This window comes from Pagrus pagrus (assembly GCF_965226575.1).
Source record: "Pagrus pagrus genome assembly, chromosome: 14".
Taxonomy (NCBI): domain Eukaryota; kingdom Metazoa; phylum Chordata; class Actinopteri; order Spariformes; family Sparidae; genus Pagrus; species Pagrus pagrus.
Genome location: NC_140198.1, coordinates 18,748,251 through 18,769,377, shown reverse-complemented (window position 1 = coordinate 18,769,377; position 21,127 = coordinate 18,748,251). Strand labels below are relative to the sequence as shown.

The window sequence follows — 21,127 nt, the reverse complement described above, 5'->3', positions numbered from 1 at the left end:
TGACTATTGCACACGCACACATTGTGACGTCTATGTGAAATGATATAATGTGCAGTCTAAAACAAATATTTATGGTCCCTAGAGGATGAAGCTGACTGATGTTTCCTTTAGCACCAGTTACATTAAATTATTGCATGAGTCATGAAATTGGATAGAAACATAAATGTCCAGGATGTTCAGGGTGAATTCGTGAACTCTTAACATTTCATCTAGCTCCAAAACAAATTTAAATCTGCTATGAGGAAGAGTTAATAAAAAAGAAGAAAAAAAAAACCTCCTCCTGCTCTCACATAAAAGTCAGACTACTCTCTCCTACTCTTGACTACTTAAAAGTACACAACCCCCTCACCTCCTCCCCCTTATGTGCCCCAGAGTATTGATACTAATACAGTCCTGTATGCTGACATTAGCATTGAGCTCCAAGCACTGCTGTGTCTATTCATGGAAAAACTAGCATGGTGGTAGACTCTCACTATAACTGTAGATGGATTTCATGTTCATATTAGATTTTATCAATGCATCTTTTATGAAAAACTTATTGTTGAAATACTTGAATTACTTAAATATGCTTTAGAAAACTTCTCATTACACGTTGTGGAAACTTTTATTTTGATTAATTCATTTTCACAGATGTAGGATTTATGAACAAGGACATTTCCAGGATAAATAAACATTTAAGATTGAAGTTAAAGTTGACTGGTCTTTTTTATCTTTATTTCATATTCATCATTTCTTATCTTTACTTTACACGTTAAACAAGTCTGTTTAAGTCTGACAGAAAAACAAATGATGATGATTCACCCTAGAATGAAGACTTTCAGAAAAAAAACATTTGACATGAAAAAAATACAGTTATTATAAAACATATGTATACAAAGACACTTACATCCACATAGACACTCGTTTACCTACATATACTCAGATATACATAAATTTAAAGTAAACAAAAGCTGGTGAAGGAGAGTTAGGACAACACAATCTCAAACAAAGATCTCTTCTAAGACCTCAAGACAAGATAAACACCAAACAGAAGAAATGAGGGCTGGAAAGGCCGAGTGTCCCAAAGCTCTGAATTAACAGTGTGATGTGAGGAGTCTGAAAATTTTGTTGCATAATTTGTCACAAATGTCAGTGAAGTTCTCCCTGACTCCTTCCTGTAAAAGTGAGTTTTTGGAAATGCCCTTAACATGCACATGAATAAGAATGGGGCTCATTATCCAAAAACTAGTTTGTTTTTGTAGAATCAAGTTCAATAGAAATTCATGTAACTGTCACATAACCGGTTCAGGAGTGACTTCACAGGAATGTTTCACCTGTGAGCACAATGACCTGGAGCAAGGGGTGTGGTTATCCCTGTGAGAGCATGCAGGGCGGGAGGATCGCTCTGCTGTTTCTCCTCTCACTTCCTGAATACTGTGTTAATATGTGGAGCTACAAACACAGGACAACCTGTAACACCTTTGACACTACCGGACCAGGAAGTTATATCTGACAGCAAAGGTAAGACTCTGATTCAAATGAAGACTTGTATACTTTGTCACTGTTATCAAGTTTGTTGAAGTTAAACCTGAGGAACACACTGAACCCTGAGTGAACATGTAGCAGGAGAACTTAGTCGCAGGTTTCTGCAGATTTCAGTTTCAGTTATAATCACAGTGTCATTGGTTGAAATTAATATCAGTGGGTGGAGCCAGAAGCTGATTTATAGCCAGCTAATGTCATCGACATTTAAATCATTTTGTTTTACTCATCAATTACCAGTTTCAACACACTAGAGGGTAAGTAGATAATTAACTGACCTTTTCTTCTTTCCGGACCAGTGAGATTTTAAAGTGTTAAGACAGAGTTCTCCTCCTGTTGCCCTTCATTATATTACAGGTCAGGTCTGACTGATATGTTTTTGTGTAATGGTGTGACTGTGATCACTCTGTCCACAGATTATTTGCACTTGTGGCTGTAAAGCATGATCCTGTGGCATTATTTGGCACTGCTCCTGCTGATAACTGTTCAGATATTCAAAGGTAAAACATAACACTCTGAATTGTGAATCTACGCAAACACACGCATTAAGACAGTCGCTTCTACCGGTAGGTATATAGTGAGTGTACTCCTGCACTGTAAAACCTGACATGGTGACTTTACTTCACTAAAGTCAAGGAAACCAAATACCTCAAAATGACCACGTAAAGTAGACTACTAATTTTAAGTTGTTCAAACCTTTTATCTCATACAACTTAGATTTAATAGTCTTCTTTACTTAGTAAATAATAGTCTTATGGTAAAGTCCACTTTTAAGATTTACAGTGTGGGAAAAAATTACAGCCACCCAACATTTGAGGAACTGAAATTTCTAAGGAAAACCAATGCCAATGGCCGTCGATGTGGTCCAATGACACCTGATAGAAATACACAAGGGCTAATAGAGTTGCTTTGGTAATTATGTAAAAGGCAATTGAAATCTATTGTGTAGCTGTTACTGAGAGCAGCTGATGTCATTTCTTAAAAGGCAGGCTGTGAATATATACACAGAAGGCTCTGTAGAAGTTCATACTTGTTGATCATTTTGGGGGGTTTTTTAACAGGAAGTGAAAATTCTGTCTGTGATAAAATGTGAACTCAATCTCAGGTCGATAGCAAGAGAGAAAAAAAACAGTCTATGGGGGGTGGCATCGATGAAATGAAACAGTTTCTACAGTTTGTGGCTGAATGATCAGAACTGGAAAAAGATAATCACGTCATAGTCTTGCTGGCGTATAACTCTTTTTTAGGCTCTATTAAGCAGAGGTGGCAAAGGTCCACACATCTTTACTCAAAGACTATTACACTTAAAGGTAGAATCAGTAGGATTTGTGCGAGCTGTTCATAAACACACCAGAAAGATAGTTGATTGTTGAGTCTGATTCCCAGCAATGCATTAAAACTAAAGTAGCAAGCGTGTTTTAAAAATGTAAGGAGTAGGAAGTACAAATATTTGTGTTCAAATGTCGGGAGTACATGTCAAAAAATAAATAAATACTCAAGTAAAGTACGGATACCTGAAAAATCTACTTAAGTATCATGAAGTATTTGTACTTTCTGACTTACTTACTTCCGGTTACTGTACTTCCTGCCTCTGACATTATGTGACATTTGTGTTACTTGTGTTTTGTCACAACCACATCTTCTGCTATTCTAAGGCTTTGTCAGTGATCACAACATTTGGTTACAAGTGTCAGTTTCACATTTCGTTGTTGCTAAACTGTCTGATTTCCCAGTCAAACAGTTTCAGCCTTGTGTTGCGTATGAATACTCCCACACTGAGTCATATTATAGTTATGGGGATGACATCACTGATGATGGCAGAAACTTAGGATCATAAATACATAAAGGTTAAGCAATCATTCTTGAGCAATGCTTAAGATCCAAATGCTCACGTCTTGTTTGTTTATTCTGTTTTTCTCTTTCACTGACTGCTCCTCCTTCTGTTTTCACTCCCAGCTCAGAGCTGTGATGAATTCACAGATCTAGATTTCAGCCATGCAATCATTGGAACCACCCTCAAGACTCGGTTGCTGCTGTACACCAGGAATAATGTCACCTGTGGCACACTCATGTCCCACACCAACCTGTCCGCCCACCCCCAGTTTGACCTCTCCAGACCAACAACCTTTGTTATTCACGGGTACCGGCCCACGGGATCTCCACCGGTATGGCTGCAGAGCATCGTAGAGATGCTGCTGGCCAGGGACAACATGAACGTCATCGTAGTGGACTGGAACTACGGAGCTGCCAATGTGAACTACTTTAAGGCGGTGGCGAACACACACAAGACAGCCGACAACCTCACAGCTTTTATTCAAAAGATGCAGGTATGAGATGTATCCGACGCTCTCTGAGACCATGTCTGCTGTGTGTGGATCGACTGTTGTGTGTAACAAAACATATGACTGATCTTTTTAGGAAAAGGGAGCCTCTCTGAGCTCCATCCACATGATCGGAGTCAGTCTCGGGGCTCATATATCAGGCTTTGTGGGCGCCAACCTGAATGGGTTGATTGGAAGAATTACAGGTAAGAGTGTGCACATGCTGGATGAGGTTATTATAGTTCTCTAAAGTAAGTTAATAAAATGAAATAAAAAATAGACTTTAGACAAAAAACAAAAAACTAACTGAAACGATATTGTGTACTTGAAAAACTAAAATGAAATAAAAATAACTATAAACAGGAAGTGTTTTAGTCTTTTTACCTTTTGTCAGATCGCTTCCACCATCTTCACCATATAAGAAGAATGATATCTGAATTAGAGCCCCAGTTTTTAAATAATTCATAATATTTCTGTTTCGATCCCTGGACTGTAAAATGCCTCTCTCACACCTAAAATTCTAATTTCGATCCTAAAACAAACTTCTCAGCTGTAGGAGAGCGCTCTTGTGCGTTGTCAGTTACAGCCCTGTTGACAAAGGGTTTGGCCCATGGTGATGTGAAGTGCTGATATAGAGGATTTTGGTCACAGTAGAACTGCAGCAACATAAAAATGTGTATCAGGTATCAAAATGCCAAGAAAAGAAAAGAAAAATTATGAAATATGTTTGGAAAACAGCAATACTGTTTGTCAGATGGGTCAAATGTTAAAATGACTTGATAATTATATCTACTGACGTTAAAGTGAGGAAAAGATAATAAGGCAAAGACTAAATCCTGACAGTAAGGTGAACATTTCAGTTTGCTCAGCCTGCTATTTTCCCAGTTAATGTTGGGTTTGGGGATGAACTTACAGCTTTTCTAATGTGATGTCTGCAGCTCTGGATCCTGCTGGGCCTCAGTTCACTGGCACTCCTCCAGAGGACCATCTGGACTTCAAAGACGCCCAGTTTGTGGATGTCCTGCACACAGACATAGATGGTCAGTTAAACTGAAATATTGTGATATATATTCATGTAGTCATTTATAATTGTTTGAACTTTTTTTTTTTATTTACAAGAATATAAATGTGATTTAAATAAGTAAAATTGTGATTGTTATTATCATGTGTTGTCTGTGTTGACAGCCCTGGGCTTCAGAGAACCTCTGGGTCACATTGACTTCTATGCTAATGGAGGAACAGACCAGCCTGGCTGCCCAAAGACCATCTTTTCTGGTAAAGTCTTTAAAAATGCAAAGACCACCATCATTTTGTTATAAGAAAAAAGGCTTTTATAATCCAAGTGGTGATTAATATTATTGGTAATGTAACAATGCTGTATGGTAACAATCCCCTTTACAGGAGGATCCTACTTTAAATGCGACCACCAGAGATCAGTGTTACTCTACCTTGATTCTTTGGATCGGACGTGTACCAGCAAGGTCTTCCCCTGCTCCTCCTACAAAGACTTTCTGGATGGTAAATGCTTGGACTGTGACCGCTTTGGGGCTGCTGGATGTCCTGTCTTTGGTTGGTACTTTGATTATCTCGTCACAATAAAGAAAACACATAATTTCTGTTTTCACTCCTCAAAATGATGTTCCCCGCCGATGAACAGTTATGAAACATGTATTTTCATGTGCAAAGTATCTACTTTGCACATGAAAATACATATTTCATAACTGTTCATAATGTGTTAATTGAAGGCCTCTGCAGTTCTGTGGTGGTGTTATTTTTGTCTTCAGAGATAACAGTGTATTGTTGTTGGTCCTGACTCCAGGTTATGACGTCACACGGTGGAGAGATGTCCTGCTGAGGCTCAACCAGACAAAAACTTACTTCACCACAAATAAAGTCTCTCCATTCTGCAGTAAGTAACAGAACACTGATAATCACATAATCATAATCTCAATAAACAGACTGAAACACAGCAGGAACCCTTGATCTCAATGTGGCAACTTAACACAATAAACACAATAAAATGCATATTATAGTTTTGTGAAATGATGCTTAACATATGAAAGTGAGTTTCTTGCCTTACTTATGGCTTAAGTGTCAAATGTTTCCAAAAAGGTCAGGGGATTTATAGAAAAAAATAAAAGAAAATACAACACAAGGCCAACTTAGTTAAATCAGTTCATGTAGATACATTAAACACTTTACTGCGTCTTCCAAAGTTCCAGACTTTTTCGTGGTAATTTCGCTATTTGTGTTTCTGAGACTGTGTCAGTGCTGAGGTGCAGTGGAGGAATAGTAAAGAGAAAATTTCCTACTTAAAGACTGAAACTTTGGAATATACCAACTAGATTTACAGCATCTACTTCAGACTGCTGAATCATTCTGCAGCTTTTTCCCAAACAAGGACTGTGGATTTTGTCCCCCATCACTTACATTGACATTGGCATTGGCATTATGCAGCAATATGTTGCCGTTTACATACATTTATGTATTAGTCACTTTTTCTTCGGCCATATCTGAGCGGATTGTAACATGATAAATGAGAACTTCCCTGTCTTTCTCTGTTGCCTATACAAGCCTGAGGACGATTTGTTTAAGTTGTTTAATGCTGCTGGACTGTGGGTTTCTTTGTGAAACAACACTTGAGTAAAGGAGAAGAAATTCAAAATTAATTCATACTTCATCTGACATTATTTCATTCATGAGGGTGATGTTTTAGAGGACAGGTCATTTAATTTCCATTATGTTGTATATATTATTTGAATAAAAATGTCAATCTTCTCTCTCAGTGACAAACTACAGGGTGGAGGTGGTGATATGGAACCAGGATGTGCACTGGGGGTACATTACTGTTAAACTTCACGGTAATGGTAAAGAAGCAGTGGCAACCATTGACCAGTAAGTCCTCACTTTATTTATCAGTTTGGCCCGCAAATGACTGCATTTTCTGTATCAATGTTTTTTTTCTTTTCACATCAGTAAAGCTGCACAGTTCAAGAGTTACACAGAGACCAAGCTGTTTGCCCAGTTTGACAAAGACATCCAGTCGGTGAGAAAGGTGTCTCTCAAATTCTCCACTGGGAAAGTATTGATGCCCAAATATAAGCTCCGCCTTCTCCGAATCCGTCTCACACATCTGGAACGAGCGGAGAGGTATGCAACATATACGGATTTGTAATATCTTTTAGAAATGTGCTCTATTAGACACATGGCTCTAGCTGTGGGCTCTAAAATTTACAGAAACTTTGTCTTTGTCCTTCACAGGCCTCTCTGTCGATATGACATCCTTCTTGAGGAGAATAAAGAGGTCACCTTCAGGCCCATTCCCTGTGAAGAATCCAACTTCTGAGAAAAAACATTTAAAGATTTCGCAGCTCGAGCTGGAAGACATTAAGCTGACTCTTTAGAAACAGCAGCATATCAGAAGATTAAACATGGCAGCGGTGTGATCATAAGTGGTCTGAAAAATCAAATGTGATATATTATGTACGTATATTTTTGTTTATATAGTTTGTTTAAGAGAATATGTATGTCTTTTTAAAGGAAGAAGAACAGGCAGAATTAGACTTCTCATTCATGCATTTGCAAATGAATTAATCTCAAATGACTTCTGATGATAAGTTATTTCCAGGATGAGACCAAAGCTGTTTTTTTTTTAAGAAGTGGACTTTTTTTTCTCCATCCTCCCAGCCTCAAGCTTGTCTCTGAAAATCCCGCCATTAATGTCAATTTAGGTCACAATTTAGTAAGACTGGGAGACAAAACTGGTGATATCCAGATCAAAACTAAAATTTCATGGAATTACAAACGTTTATCGAGACTGAAAGTATTAACAGCTTTTGTTTGATCGTTCATGACTTCCTTTGATTAAAGCACTGGATGTCATTTGTCTAGCACGTACGTCCAAACATGATTTTTTGTAACATGTAACTATATTTATTTGTGTATATGAATTTATCCTTATTAATAATAAAATTTCAAGTCAATAATGTCCAACATCTTTAATGAGCTCACAACGCTACACATCAACAACAGATGAATTAACAGTCAATTTCCTGTACAAACAAAAAGGAAGCTATTCAATTTCTGAAAACTACATGAACCTAAAATGTTATAGAAGCTTCCTCCACATAACATCTGTAACAAATGATAGCTCACATGCCCACATGGCTGCGGAATAACTGCATTTCATGTCCTCCTCTCTGTCTGTTTCACTGTCAAATGTTTTCTACTTGCTAGGTGAAGAGAAAATGATTGAAAATCGATTCAACAGCAATGATCGCCTCAACATCATTACACATCTTGGCTCCCAGTGTAAACAGAAACTAACCCCACCACAGGAAGCTGAAGATGCCAGAGTCCGTCAACGAAATAAATAAAACAAAGTGAATGTATAACACGGCCATGCACCGGTCAGCAGATACTCCTCTCACTGTGACATCAGATGGGAACAGTTTCTTTGCTCCGGCTGTCCCTTACCTTTACACTTTCAGCAATGAGTCAGTAAAAACACTTCTCGGCCAGCCTTTTCCACAGTCAAACAAAAATCCGAAAACATTTCCTCAAAAAGAGGCACGGATGAGATTTTAAACGTATGATGCATCAGAGTGTAGTGTGTGTGTACAACAGTGTGTACAACAGGACCTTAAAAACGTGTCAAATCAGGATCTTAAATGATGAATCTCTCTGCTCAGCTCATTTAGACATGTGCTTCTTCATACGTTGAATCTCCATCTGCAAACAAAACATAGAAATCAAACCATGAGCCGAAGATATTAAGTCTGATTTTCTCACCTTAAATGGACAGTTCACCCCACAAATCAAAATTGTTGATTATTTATTTGTTGTGAGTTGGTGAGTTGTCAGTAGAGATCTCTGTTTTCTCTTCAATATAATGAAACTGGGTGGCACTGGGCTTGTGTTGTGCCAAAAGAAATCAATTTGAAAAACTCAACAGTGATGTCTGTTTCCAGAAATCATGACCGGTTACTCAAACTAATCCACAGACCATGTTGTGAACAGTTTCATGAAGGAACTATTTTCTTTCTTACCGGACTACAAACACTGACCGTATCACCGCACAGAAGGAAGTGTTCATCCATATTTATCCCTGATATCTCCAAAACTCAGCAACTCACACCACAGCAATTTAGATCAGTCATTCTGCCCAATTTTAAATATTGTTATATATTATTAAGACAAAATAACATTCTAGCAGCTACACTTCATGGATACCGCACCTGTAAAGTCAGGCGAATCCTTTTCTCCTCATCGAGCTCATTCATCAGCAGTTTGATTTCTTTGCTGGAACACGAGATAATTATCAAATTAGAGCAGTAAACACAACTCCCTTGATTGAAAGTATAACATAGGCAGTGGTGCCGGGGTAGGAGATGACATTAACAGAGCCATACTTGTGCTGACTCTTCATCTGATCAAACTGGCCCCTCAGGTCTCTCAGCTCTGTCTGTAGTTGATCCAGGTTGGGTGGACTGTGTTTAAATGGACCTCTGCTGGGCTGGGGGTCAGAGTTGAGGCCCGGGGCAGATGTCGTGTGCAGCACGGCAGAGAGAGCCTTTGGTAACAGAGTGGAGAGGGACTGCGTGGGCACACTTTTAGCTACTGCTGCCTGTGGAGATAACACAACATTACAATCCTGAGAGCACAACAAAAATAGGAGATATTGATTACATTTTTAGGTTTAATACTCACAGGCAGGGCAGAGCCATTTTGACTTGTTTCCTGAGAGTTTTCTCCTGAGTGCTCTTCACTCTGGTTTTCTTTTCTTTCCTCCTCCATCATGAGTGTTACCTGTAAGTCAAGTCTAGTTTGAGACGTCTGATAAGTCAATCATAGGATACTTCAACCCATTGTAAGTATGATGAAAGAAAGAAAGAAACTGTTCAACGTGGCCTTCAGGTCAGTAAAATTCAGAGCATTTCGCTCATATTTATTTCAGGGCAAGTCCCTTTTAACCTTTCCAAGTAAGTGAGAAGGTGGATATCTTTTGCTTCTGCACGTGGCCGTGTGAGTATGAGGCAGCTTAGAAAAGTTAAATTTATCCCAAGGACAGATGGGACACAAACACACCAGACCACACACTCTAAGTCATAGTAGTAGTAGGCTATATTTAAAGGTCCAGTATGTAGTATAATATGTAGTAGTGCAGTATTGTAGTTTACAACATTCACGAATTAACTAAAATATCAACAGAGTGTGAAGAAATAACAGTCCTGACGTTATGTCAGAGACAGCTATGTATTATGTTGCAGCGATATCTACTGGAGTTAGCATGCTAACCAGCTAGCCTTGTTCTAACAGCCAAGTAACCCCAATATTCTGAGAAGTATCCAACAACACCTGGCCAAAGTCGCTCTGATTGGTTAGTGTTCATTGCTTGGTAAGGGTTCGGGTTAGATGATTGGTTAGATTGTGAGGGTTAGGAAAGAAATGTCAATCAGAGGCAGAGGAGGGGAGGGACTTTGCAGAAAATACTTATGGGAAAATAAATCACCCAGGGAATAGGAATAATGGGCCTTCAGGACAATGGCATGGCACCACGCGAGAGGGAGGTCAGGCTCCAGTCAGCGTCCACCTCCAGAAGCTGAGCAGGTGTTACAGCGGGATGACACCCGGGGTGCCACGAGCCAAACCCGGCAAGAAAAACAACTTGGTATGGCATGACAGGACGGGCCAGGGCTAGCTGGTTAGCATGCTAACTCTATTAGATAACTCTGCAATGCATCACACAGGCACTTTTGACATCACGTTAAAACCATTATTTCTTCACATTGTTTTTGAATGTTTTAAACTAAATTCTTACATATTGCACCTTTAATTGAAGAGAACAATTATCAAAAGTGTATACTTCCCAGAGTCTGAAGCTCTGACTGTAACCTCTCATCTGCAGCATGAGCTACCTGCTCATTCAGCCTCTCCGCGATTGACACAATTGAATCAAACTCTTCAGTCTCTTTGAGAGAAACAGAGAATTAAATGTTAAAAGCCAGAACTAATTCAAACCCATGACTACAAAGAATTTCAACCTTTTTTTTTAAAGCAATAAGCCTACATGTTTGTGATTCAATTCCCATTCAGCCTTTTTTTTTTTTACATGCAGCATTCAAGCATGGTAGTATTTTAAATTATGTTGCAACAGACTTGACAACAACAGTTGCGAGGCTTACCAGGAATGAGGGCTGAGCTATAGCTGCCCATCACGACAGAGAGGAATACAAGTGGAGAGAGTGAAAGACAGAAAAACCTGCAGAGTCTTTAAGTCTACATCTACAAATGACAGATTGGAGCAGGTCAGCAGAACAGTCATAATATACCAGCAACTTCAGTTTGTACTTTAAACTGAGATGATAAATGAGGGGAACTACATTTGGGAGGGACAGCGAAGACAGCTGTGTGCGTCATGCCACAGCAGTGAACAAATATGCAACACATGCTGGGACCGATGCACAGAAAGGATCTCAGTGACAGATCATACAGCCATTAGTAAACAGAGTAATCAATTACCAGATTATTGTCAGCTAAAGGTCTGGTGCACACACTCACCTTGTCTGGCCGGCGTCACTGGTGAGATACAGCAGCATCTGCAGTAACACGACACCGTCCATTGTAACCCAGTGTGGTCTGCAGAGTATGTTGTGATGAGGAGTGGTACAGTCAGGGCTAAGTTTAGCTCAGGACAGAGAGGAGCTCCACTCTGCTCACAAATATCACCGGGGCAGAGGGAAGGGCGTCACAGTGTGAAGGGCGAGAGTCATGTTTAAAGGGACAAACTGGGGTGGAGTTACACAAAACTGGTGTTTAAACTGGGCAGAAGAAAGAACACAGAAATTTCATTTATTGTGAAAACTCTGTAATTGTTTTGGTTACTTAAGGGACAGTTCACCCCAGAATCAAGCATGGTATCCCTTCACACTGATCAATACACCCATGTTGAAGTTTTAATAAAAAGGTGTAACGGTCTACGGCAATTGAATTGCATTATGGGATATATAGGACCTAGTGTTTTTGGAGCTTGACCCATACTAGGAAGAAAAAGTGAGGGTATCTCAGCCCCGCTGCTTCACATTGACCATTCTTTTACAAAACATGAGTTAATTTAATGGACATACTAAATTATACAGCAATCTTTTTTTTACACAGAAACAAGAAAGACTCATTTGAACTTTGTACACATTCTCTAAAGAACAACTTTGATATATATTTAGGGGACATAAAACTGATTTGCTAGCAAGATAAGGGAAATGCTTTAATGATTAAGTGTTTGCCCTTTGTCCAAATCTACAAGCAAAACAAATACATCTCAGATGGAGCTTGTTAAATCGGATTTTAATTCAAGTCTCAAACAACAAACTGAACATGTGATTATACAAGCTTTACAAGTAGTATCTAAGTGTCTTTCGACAAGCAGCAGTTTCTAAACAAAAACACCCATGATTAATCCAAAATCTCATGAGAAGTCTTTACAAACAATAGAGTGAGATTAAACAGTTCATGGACTGAACAAAACCGATTGCCGCTGGTCAACAAACAAAATGCTAAAACTTTTTCTGTAAAATAAAGATCGCCAAGATCACAAATCTCGCAAATGTCTAATAATTATACACTTGAAAAAAGCAGGACAGGATAATGTAATGGCATATGTTACAAAGACTCTAAAACAAAAGTACCACAGTACTTCAAAGATGCAACTGAAACACTTGTATCAGAGAACAAATGTAAGCAAGTACACTTCCACAATATACAGGCAGGGTGGAAATTTTATGAGAAGGGTTTGTGCAGTCCACCCAGCAGAGAAGATCTTGATGAGATTTGTCCAGTTTCCAGGATCATGTCTGCAGACTGTGGGACCTGTGCCAAGAGATCAAGAGACTCCTCTGAATACAACATGTCTGGAAGAGCTTCATAAGTAAATTATAGATTGCTATGTCTTGATGAATCAAGATTTCTTTACAGTGAACGAATGAGAAGTGCAAAACAGCCAAACTCATAATAAAGCCTACTGAGGGCCTCAAGAATGATATTCAACTCCCCTCTCACTGCCAAAACATCATAATAACCTACCAGAAGTCGTCACCAGCGCTGTTGGTTGGGTCCTCTGTTGTATGGCGGACGCTGACGCATCACTCTCATGCTGCGGTATTTAGACATGATACTTTGACTTTTTCTGAACACTGGCCTCTGGTTTGGGAAGGGACGTGGCACTATACTCTCCTTTTAAAAACACAAGAAAATCAAATATTGGTTATTAAGAAAGATAAGTCAATGAGCAACTTAATATCTCAGGGCGACCGCAGATCTCACTGGAGGGTATGCATACCATGAGCGGTCTTCTAAAATTTCCAGACAGATCAGGGAACGGTTTCCTTGGACCACCAGGGAACCTGGGTCTCTGCAAAACAACGGTGAAGGCTGAGTACGTACAATATGCTGCCAAATTAAGTCAGCTTACATACTTTATTTGTTACTCAGTAACAAGAGTTCAACTGTCATCATATGACTCTGATTTATAAGGCCAATACACAACCAGGAGGCTGAAAAAGCTGCTCTCAATAATGCCTCCCTAAGCCGAACTAAAAAAAAAAAAAATACTATTTCATGATTTAGCTTCACAAATTACCTGGACAAACTCTGCACAGTCTTTCTAATGCAGTACATGTTTCACTCACCTGCATGGTGCCGGGTCCAGGTCCTGATCTTGGTCCTGGTCTCCTGAAGGGCCTCACAGGTCTCTGGTTGTCCTGCATCATATTAAATGGCCTGCAAAGAAAAAAAAACAGAACATCAGAAACAGGAAAGTAGGGAAAAGAAAAGACTCTGCACTACTGAATTAAAACCTTGTTTCAAAAATTGAGGAAAGAAGACATTTTATGGCATGTACCTAAACATCCTTTTATCCAAATAGTTGCGTCTTCGCTCGTCAGGCGATGACCTGAAGTCATTCGTCTTTGAGAGTCGGCTGTTTGGTGAGGTATCTGAATCTGAAGAGCGATCTACAAAAGGAGAGGAGAGGAGATGATAAACGTTGTAGTTGAAGCTTTAAAAATGTGAACATAAAACGCGAGACACTGAAACAAAACAATTGTACAACAGATACTGTCCTCTGGATAGCCCTCTCAATACAGGTGATGACAAAAAAAACTCAACTTACCGTTTTTTGGTTTTGGGCTGCGAGATTTCCGAGGTGAGCCGTCCTTAGAAGAGGAGTCCCAGTGGGACAAAACAACAAGGTCACGTTTCTCTATGGGAGACGATCTGAGGAGAGATCAGTGGCGGCAGAGTTAATCAGCATTTCTATCAGAGCATCATCTGTGGCTTCTGTCAGTGTATGAACATCTTAAATGTTGCCTGGATACAATAACACATCATTTCACAGTGTTTAAACGAATCAGATTGCAAGTAAATAAAATCACCCTGTCAAACTCTTAGAAGTAAAGCAATTTTAAACCAGTAATGAACAGCACTGATTTGCAGGCAGACAAATGATCATACGCATCACATACTGTATGGGTACTTACAAAAATCATGGAATGTCCATGCTTCTTTACTCCTATTTTTGTACCCTGAATCAATCTGAGCTCTCTTCATTTACTCAGCGACTGTTAGAGCAGGCAAATATGGGCGAGAACTTTTAGATATGGGTCTAGATCACATCACCAAATCTTCTATCGTCCCTCAGTCACGCACAGGAGGACAGTGTCTTGTTTTCAGAATGAACTTCAGAAGGTTGTCTCATCAGGTCGTTCCAAGTTGTTCCTTTTGTTTCACGATTCAAGAAGTTTCACAAGATGCTCAGAGAGTAAGCGGAGCTTTGGATCTTGGAGACATCTATAGTTGAAGTAAACGGCCGAACATGTCCAGGTTGATGATTACATTATCTTAACAGCTTCTCTCCAGAGCTGTGATTTTAAGAGATGATCCAGTGTCTTTCCAACAACAAGTCCAGGTTTCAAGGCACCTTTTAAAAGCCTTGCGGTTCCCGCAAGTGAGACTTCTTTTCCTTTACATCTCCTACTCTTCTTCAAATTTGGGTCGTTAGGAATGATCTCTTTTTAAAAAAGGTGATAATCTGATGTTTCTGCAGTAAACAGTGAAGGAGGTGGCACAGTGCTCCCTTTCTTCATGTAATAGTTTTAAGTTACAGTGGAAAAATGTGCAGAGGACATCTTTTTCCAATCACTTTCAATGTCTTCACGGGTTGGCATGTGCAGGTTGGCTAGAGACTTTGGGTGAGATGGACGATGTTTGCATGAGCCTTGAATGGCAGCTACAGAATATTCTGATTTCCTTCGGGGTACATTCAGGTCACATGTCTCAGACACAGGAACTGACCATAGCACGTGCTGACCTGTGGGACCAGCCTTGATGCATTCACGCTGAATTTTAAATGGTGGTATCATGAGACTGCAAAGACCAGACTGATCTTGCTTCTGTCCCCCACACAGTATCAAGTTTCAATGTTGGCCACTTGCAAATCTTTCACCTTGTCCTCATATTTTTAAATCCATTCTCTTCAGTCAGTCCTGATTCACCACTTGTGTCTTGTCCTTTGATGTAGAGTCTTCTTTTGTATTCTCAGGTCATACTTTATCTTTCGGCTGACAAGTAAAAGGGCAAGGCATTGTTGGTATGAATAAAATACAAATGGCCATTTATTGGCGCTACGGTTGCGGCGTTGACTCCTACTTCATCAAAATACTTCAAGAGAATTTTCCAGCTTTGATGTGGTAAATGCTTGACGAATTGAAGGTCTTATGACTGCAGAGAAGCAGAAATCTCCAGTGCTTAGATGCACTATATGTAGTGTTGGTAGTAGTTTGGCTCCTCTTCATTCTGCCAAATGGGAATGACGCAGCTTGATCCACAAAGTTTCATTCTTCAGGTGATGCAGATTGCGATGAGCCAGTCCTTCTGGCATTAATTAATTCACCTTGCACACAGCAAGAATCTGATTTCAACTTCAGAAGTCCACTCCAGGTCTACAATGCATCTGTGCATTTCAGTTTGCATCTGATGAAAGCGTATGATGACTGGGGTGTGTCATATTACTCAAAAAGATAAATTGTTTGGTGAATTCGTTGTCTTGGATTTAACTTGTTTTTAACATCGTTTAAAGTCTGAAGTTTAATAACTGAAACTTCCTTATTCATTATTGGCATAGTGATGTGCAGAAACAATTTAGTCAGAAATAAACAATTTCAGTGAAAATGATTGTTTGGGCACTTTGTCATCTAACTGATGGCGGTTGGTAATTGCCTTGACCAGAAATTCATCTTCATTCTTGTTTGGTTTTTGTTGTCTCTGTTGTCAATAATCACCGTCATCCATCTCGTCATTGTAATGGTTTTGAAAGTAAAACAAGTTGTCACAGCGCAGACTTTCTTCAAATATGTCACTTGACTTTAAGAATTTTGTGGCCTTCTATTTCATTTGGTGCCATGAACAGTCACCATTCATTCCATCTCTTTCCCCAAGATCCACGTATGGCTGATTTGTTGCAATTATTTAAAAAAGGGGCAGCATGGCAATTTCAGATTACATGTTAAGTGCAGTCCTCTTCATGTCCTCATTTTCCTTACAGATTTGCGGTTTTACACTACATGATGTAACTTCAATTTGCTTTTGTCCTCTATCGAGGATGAAGGTGTCTTCACAACATGCTGAAGAGCATAAAATGCAAACTGAGGAATCCTTCAACAGCACATCAATTATTTTTTCCACACTCCTCAGTGGCAAAAAACACATTTGTCAGGGTTTAACACAGGCTGGTGTTAGTGATATGGTGCGTAACTGAGCATTTTCTCTTCAGCCGACTTGATAGAGGATATTTTGAAACATTGGCAGCAAGCAGACAGGGTGGCATTTGAAAACTTTTGCAGCGTTTCATCAACTGAATCAGTGCTGCACATTTAGCTCATCATGACATCTCCATTTTCCGCAGCTGGCACCCCCTTCACATAGACATTCTTTCTTGACCTCCTAATCATCATCAAGCCCCTGCGAACAGTGCTAGAAGGAAAATACCGTACCTGTGTGTGCTCAAGGACCGGCGAGACTCCACCTGTTCTTTGCTTGTGTCAGAGTCTCTTGAAGACTTGCTGGTACTGCTGTCTTCTTTTGAAGGTGAGTGTTGTGGTTTTGGCCTCCTTGGTTCCAGGTTTCTCAGGGGAGCTGCATTTGACTGGAAACGTTTCTTCCTGATAGCAAGAACAGAGCTGACATTTCCCCGCGAGGCAGGGTCGCCCAGGCGAGGCCTGGGTTTTACAGATGGAGGTATTCTGAGCCTCATGAGAGACTCTGCTTGGACTTGTCTGCCCTTAACCAGGTAGCTTTTATCTCTTAGAGACAAAGGTTTACCACCAAATGGCCTACCACCAAATGGTCTGGGAATATTGAGCAGCTGGGGTCTCTCTCTCCTGGGGTATTTAGGATTGCCATGCTGCAGTGCAGGGTCTGAAGAGGGCATGCTGATGTCTGAGATCCTCCTCTTGCGGGGTCCTGCCACTTGCCTCTCCTGAGGATTCCTGTGGTAAGAGGATGACGGTGATGGTCCTCCTTTCCATGAGGGGGATCTGAAAGGGGGCAGGTGAGGGACATCCTGTGCCCTCTCTCTACTGTGGGATCTGCTGCCCTGCCTCTCCATTGGGCCTCGCTGCCGCCTGGAGTCTTGCTCAGATGACCACCTGCATATCCATCAAACAATAGAGAAATCGTTATAATGACAGATCCATTGCCATGTTAAGTGGAAGGCGGAACTTTTAACTTTTATCTTAATGCAGCCCCTTCATAATGCCATCACAGAATGAAACAGGTAGGAGAAGTAAAGCAATTACAGATGTAACACTCCTCTCACTGGCAGGTGAAACCACATTTACATCAGACCCCATTAATCCCCTCTAATAAATATGAGCTGGGGAAGAGTAGAGGTAATCATTATGACCCCTGTGACAGGGAGGACTGGGCCAGCTTTAAGACTCCTCTTTAATAATTTTACCCAGCTGGGATTGTGGTTTCACTCCTGTACCTCTCTGGCATTGAGCCTCTCCCATGCATCTCTCTGGGGCTCCTCTGTGAGGGCCCGTGTTCTCCATTGTGTGGATGAGAGAACGCTCCACCCTCGTTCCAGCGCTTCATGCCATGACCCGAGTGCTCATGGGGCCTTTCTCTGGGATTGTAATTCCCACGTGGGTCTCGACTCCGCTGCTCCTGATGCAGAAAACCTGGCTGCCTTTTATGGCCCCTAAAGGAGCCTTGGGAGGCTGGTGCAGAGCCAGGCCTCCTGTCAGCTGAGTGGTTGCGAAAATGTCTCGGGGAGGGTGACCTGTGACCTGAGGGATGGCCGTGGAAAGGCGGACCCCTTTGACCAGGGGATCCTTGTGCAGGACTGCGAGAGGATGACTGATGCTGGACATGGGGGGACCGGTTTGACCTTGACGGAGAAGGCCTCCTCTGGCTATGGTGTGGTTCCATTTTGGGGGGGTACGATTGATAGGAATCCTGATTCGGGGACCTCCAGTGATTGAAACGTGGCTCCCTTTGCTCTCCCATCAGGGGGGCTCTTCTGACAATTGGGGGGCGTCCTCTACCTCTGGAGTCTCTCGAGTTAAAAGGAGCTTTTCCTGGGTAGCCCTGGGCATCTCTTCGACTTTTGGAGTTGGGGTTGTAGCTCCCTTCATTCGGACCATTGCCATGACCATCTCCATAAGGTCTGATAGGACACAAGAAAAAACAGAAATTGGTTGGATTACGACATATAGTGAAACTTCAAAAAATACCATTAATGAAAAAGCAAGGACCAGCATCTTGCTTAAATCACTATTAGTACCCATGATGACCATAACACCAAAGTATCTGTGGGCAACTTGGCATAATAAAAAAAGACTTTACCTGGGCTTTAGGCGTGGTGGTCCAAAATGTGGTCGGACCATCTTTGAAAGCAATTGAAAAAATCTACGGAAAAAAGAAAACAGAGTTTAAACACGTTTTTTTTTCTTTTACAACTAACAGCAATCTTTGACCTTCCCTGACTCCTTAGTTGAAACGAGCACTACAGTTTGAAGCTGCGCCAGTTATCCAAGAGTATGTGTGGGCTGAGTTCAGACCAAATCAGTCATTTTGGCAAAAGTCCATTGAGCGTTAATAAGTAACCCCATAGAAAATAAGTACCAGGTAAAGCTAAGTTTCAGTTTCCTCTAAATCACCCATTACAAGTTGTGTTCCTCTATAACTGTAAATTAAAAAAAAAAAAAACATAAAAAACCTCCACACCAACAACAATATATTTGGCTCTCTAACTTGCACCTTATGGCTTTTCCAAGGCACAGCAGTTAGACGTCGTGAGGGTAACAATAGCATACTGTATTTGTTCTTCTCTTCCTTCAGGGTTTATTGACAGATCACAAATCAACTTTTAAAAAAGGCGCATACATCACGTATCAGAGCGTCTAGATGCAGCGCTTATAAGCAGCTAGACTTTCATTATAGCTGATAATATAGATTTTCCATTATCGAGTCGGTTATATATCATGCTACCCTACTGCTTAATTAAAACAACATAGCGTGTACATTTTACATTAATAGCATATTATCAAAACTTGGGCGTACATCAAACAAGTAAACTCCAAAATATTACAAGCAATGGTACAAAGTGCATATTTCTTAAAAGTTAAACATTGCTAAAGCCCACCAACAGCAATGTGTGAACAACTAATCAGAGTTGACCTTTCAGTCAGTCTTAACCTAATCAGTGCTGTCTTAGATAAAAAAGATTACAGAAGAGACAAACTTCACTGTATTCCAGCTGCCTGTCCCATTGGTAAAAAGACAGTGTTTTAAACCAGATGTTTGAAAAGTATTTATTTTTTAATGCACATATTGAAAAGTCCCACATTTAAATTTCCTGTTATTGTTATACAACATGCACCCGAACCAGGAGTTTGTTGTTGTCCTCAGCACAGCTGCCACAGTGCCACCAAAAGCAGATACTAATCATCACTACAGAGCATGTTGTTTGTCTTTTCCTGACATATGGAAAAACATTGTAGTATTGTAGTAATTCGATTGCCTACAATCCACCGTAGGAAAATATATATATAGTCCTTAAAATAAACACAAACGCGGATAAATATCTCAAATACTGCAATTTATTTAACTTAAATCTCCCGTTATGAGACGTAAAATCGGAAAATAAAACGTATGGCCTCCTTTACAAGCGCTTCTTTGAAATATCGCACAACGTTGTTTCGTTAAACAACATGGATGTAAACCTCTTAGTTAGGCTAGATGTTTGTAGAGCCGCCGTCGGGTCAGTTTCAGTCCTGAGCCTTACATCTTGGTAAAGGATCTGGGCAGATCCTGCTTCCATTTTTGGTAGCAGCGACTGGCTTACACAACAAAATAACACGGCTCGGTCATCGTGATCTTTCTGTGGGCGAATCTAATCCAACACTAGTGTGGTGAGCAGTGACACTAGTGAAGTGCCCAAATCTTTCGGTCGGATTTAGATTTAGCAACGCAAACGTGGAAACGCAGGTCGCGCTAGCGCAAACAACCTCATCTTGTTGCTAAGGCCAGTTAGCCGTTAGCTAGCCTGGGTGTTTCGCTAGTTTGCAACGCTGCGAGACGCCGCTCGCAGATAATGACATTCATTAAACACAAAACACATAACTCAATAAATTTACCCACGGAACGAAAACGTGAACCACGAATAAGTTGAATTAAATTATTTGGCTGACTTGCTACTTACCAGACACAACCGTCGATGAAATGAAAGCCAACCTACGTTCGACACAGTTGAGCTTCTCCTACTTACTCGTCGCACCGTCCTCGCCCTTCAAGCGTTTGGCTGCCAAACCGAAGCGCCACCTACTGTCTCGGAGTGGGAACTACATGTCGTCGCAAACTGCTGGGAGGCAGAGACGTGTTTTCTTTGTAATTTGTAAATTTGGTCTCCCTGTTACTCCACAGTTGTTTCCTGCTGAAATAACACTCCTGTTTTAAAGTGTTGTTAATCTGAATTTTATTGATTCTCCCAGCTGATGACACCGATAGGAAAAATGTAATCAATACGCTCTTCCAAATGGATATGGCTAATTTATTGGAATAATTTTATTTCTAACAGGCTACTGAGTGGAAAATAGTATGAACCTTACACCACAAATAGTAAAATACAATACGTTTGAATAACAGATTTTACCCTTATCACTATGTTTTTTTTCTTTTTTTCTTTTTCTTTTTGCATTTTCTAAAAAGACTCAAGTGAAACTATCACT

General features: G+C 40.4%; 3 protein-coding genes across 6 annotated transcripts; 1 reads left to right on the top strand and 2 right to left on the bottom strand.

Moving 5' to 3' along the window:
• The first annotated feature begins 1,438 nt into the window (after nucleotides 1–1,438).
• Nucleotides 1,439–7,432, top strand: lipia (lipase, member Ia). Its single transcript, XM_084373730.1, has 11 exons — nucleotides 1,439–1,500; nucleotides 1,938–2,021; nucleotides 3,478–3,848; nucleotides 3,940–4,048; nucleotides 4,781–4,882; nucleotides 5,028–5,117; nucleotides 5,244–5,411; nucleotides 5,662–5,751; nucleotides 6,629–6,737; nucleotides 6,819–6,992; nucleotides 7,104–7,432. Exons 2-11 carry the CDS (start codon nucleotides 1,964–1,966, stop codon nucleotides 7,186–7,188), a joined length of 1,356 nt encoding a protein of 451 aa, XP_084229856.1. The 5' UTR covers nucleotides 1,439–1,500; nucleotides 1,938–1,963; the 3' UTR covers nucleotides 7,189–7,432.
• A 393-nt stretch (nucleotides 7,433–7,825) lies between these two features.
• Nucleotides 7,826–11,552, bottom strand: LOC311269546 (SH3 domain-containing kinase-binding protein 1). 4 transcript variants are annotated; one of them, XM_084373736.1, is made up of 7 exons: nucleotides 11,403–11,552; nucleotides 11,027–11,049; nucleotides 10,713–10,812; nucleotides 9,552–9,651; nucleotides 9,254–9,468; nucleotides 9,080–9,143; nucleotides 7,826–8,573 (listed from the first exon to the last, which is right to left on the bottom strand). In XM_084373736.1, exons 1-7 carry the CDS (start codon nucleotides 11,462–11,464, stop codon nucleotides 8,535–8,537), a joined length of 603 nt encoding a protein of 200 aa, XP_084229862.1. In that variant the 5' UTR covers nucleotides 11,465–11,552; the 3' UTR covers nucleotides 7,826–8,534. The 4 variants fall into 4 exon arrangements, with proteins under 4 accessions (XP_084229862.1, XP_084229865.1, XP_084229863.1 ...); XM_084373739.1 differs by having other exon boundaries at nucleotides 9,264–9,468; XM_084373737.1 differs by having other exon boundaries at nucleotides 9,552–9,650; nucleotides 10,760–10,812.
• A 614-nt stretch (nucleotides 11,553–12,166) lies between these two features.
• LOC311269802 (uncharacterized protein) lies at nucleotides 12,167–20,688 on the bottom strand. Its single transcript, XM_084374221.1, has 10 exons — nucleotides 20,602–20,688; nucleotides 18,744–18,806; nucleotides 17,881–18,564; nucleotides 16,886–17,539; nucleotides 14,008–14,111; nucleotides 13,738–13,849; nucleotides 13,526–13,616; nucleotides 13,177–13,248; nucleotides 12,921–13,070; nucleotides 12,167–12,707 (listed from the first exon to the last, which is right to left on the bottom strand). Exons 2-9 carry the CDS (start codon nucleotides 18,782–18,784, stop codon nucleotides 12,930–12,932), a joined length of 1,899 nt encoding a protein of 632 aa, XP_084230347.1. The 5' UTR covers nucleotides 18,785–18,806; nucleotides 20,602–20,688; the 3' UTR covers nucleotides 12,167–12,707; nucleotides 12,921–12,929.
• Nucleotides 20,689–21,127: the final 439 nt, after the last annotated feature.

Coding starts and splice junctions, on each gene's coding strand:
- LOC311269802 (XM_084374221.1), bottom strand. CDS start 18,784: ATGGTCCGACCACATTTTGGACCACCACGCCTAAAGCCCAG. Junction 17,540..17,880: donor AGAGGCTCAATGCCAGAGAG/GTACAGGAGTGA, acceptor ATGGATATGCAG/GTGGTCATCTGAGCAAGACT. Junction 13,850..14,007: donor CAGCCCAAAACCAAAAAACG/GTAAGTTGAGTT, acceptor CTCCTTTTGTAG/ATCGCTCTTCAGATTCAGAT.
- LOC311269546 (XM_084373736.1), bottom strand. CDS start 11,464: ATGGACGGTGTCGTGTTACTGCAGATGCTGCTGTATCTCACCAGTGAC. Junction 10,813..11,026: donor TAGCTCAGCCCTCATTCCTG/GTAAGCCTCGCA, acceptor TTTCTCTCAAAG/AGACTGAAGAGTTTGATTCA. Junction 9,144..9,253: donor CAGATGAAGAGTCAGCACAA/GTATGGCTCTGT, acceptor CTCGTGTTCCAG/CAAAGAAATCAAACTGCTGA.
- lipia (XM_084373730.1), top strand. CDS start 1,964: ATGATCCTGTGGCATTATTTGGCACTGCTCCTGCTGATAACTGTTCAG. Junction 4,883..5,027: donor CCTGCACACAGACATAGATG/GTCAGTTAAACT, acceptor CTGTGTTGACAG/CCCTGGGCTTCAGAGAACCT. Junction 5,118..5,243: donor CCCAAAGACCATCTTTTCTG/GTAAAGTCTTTA, acceptor TCCCCTTTACAG/GAGGATCCTACTTTAAATGC.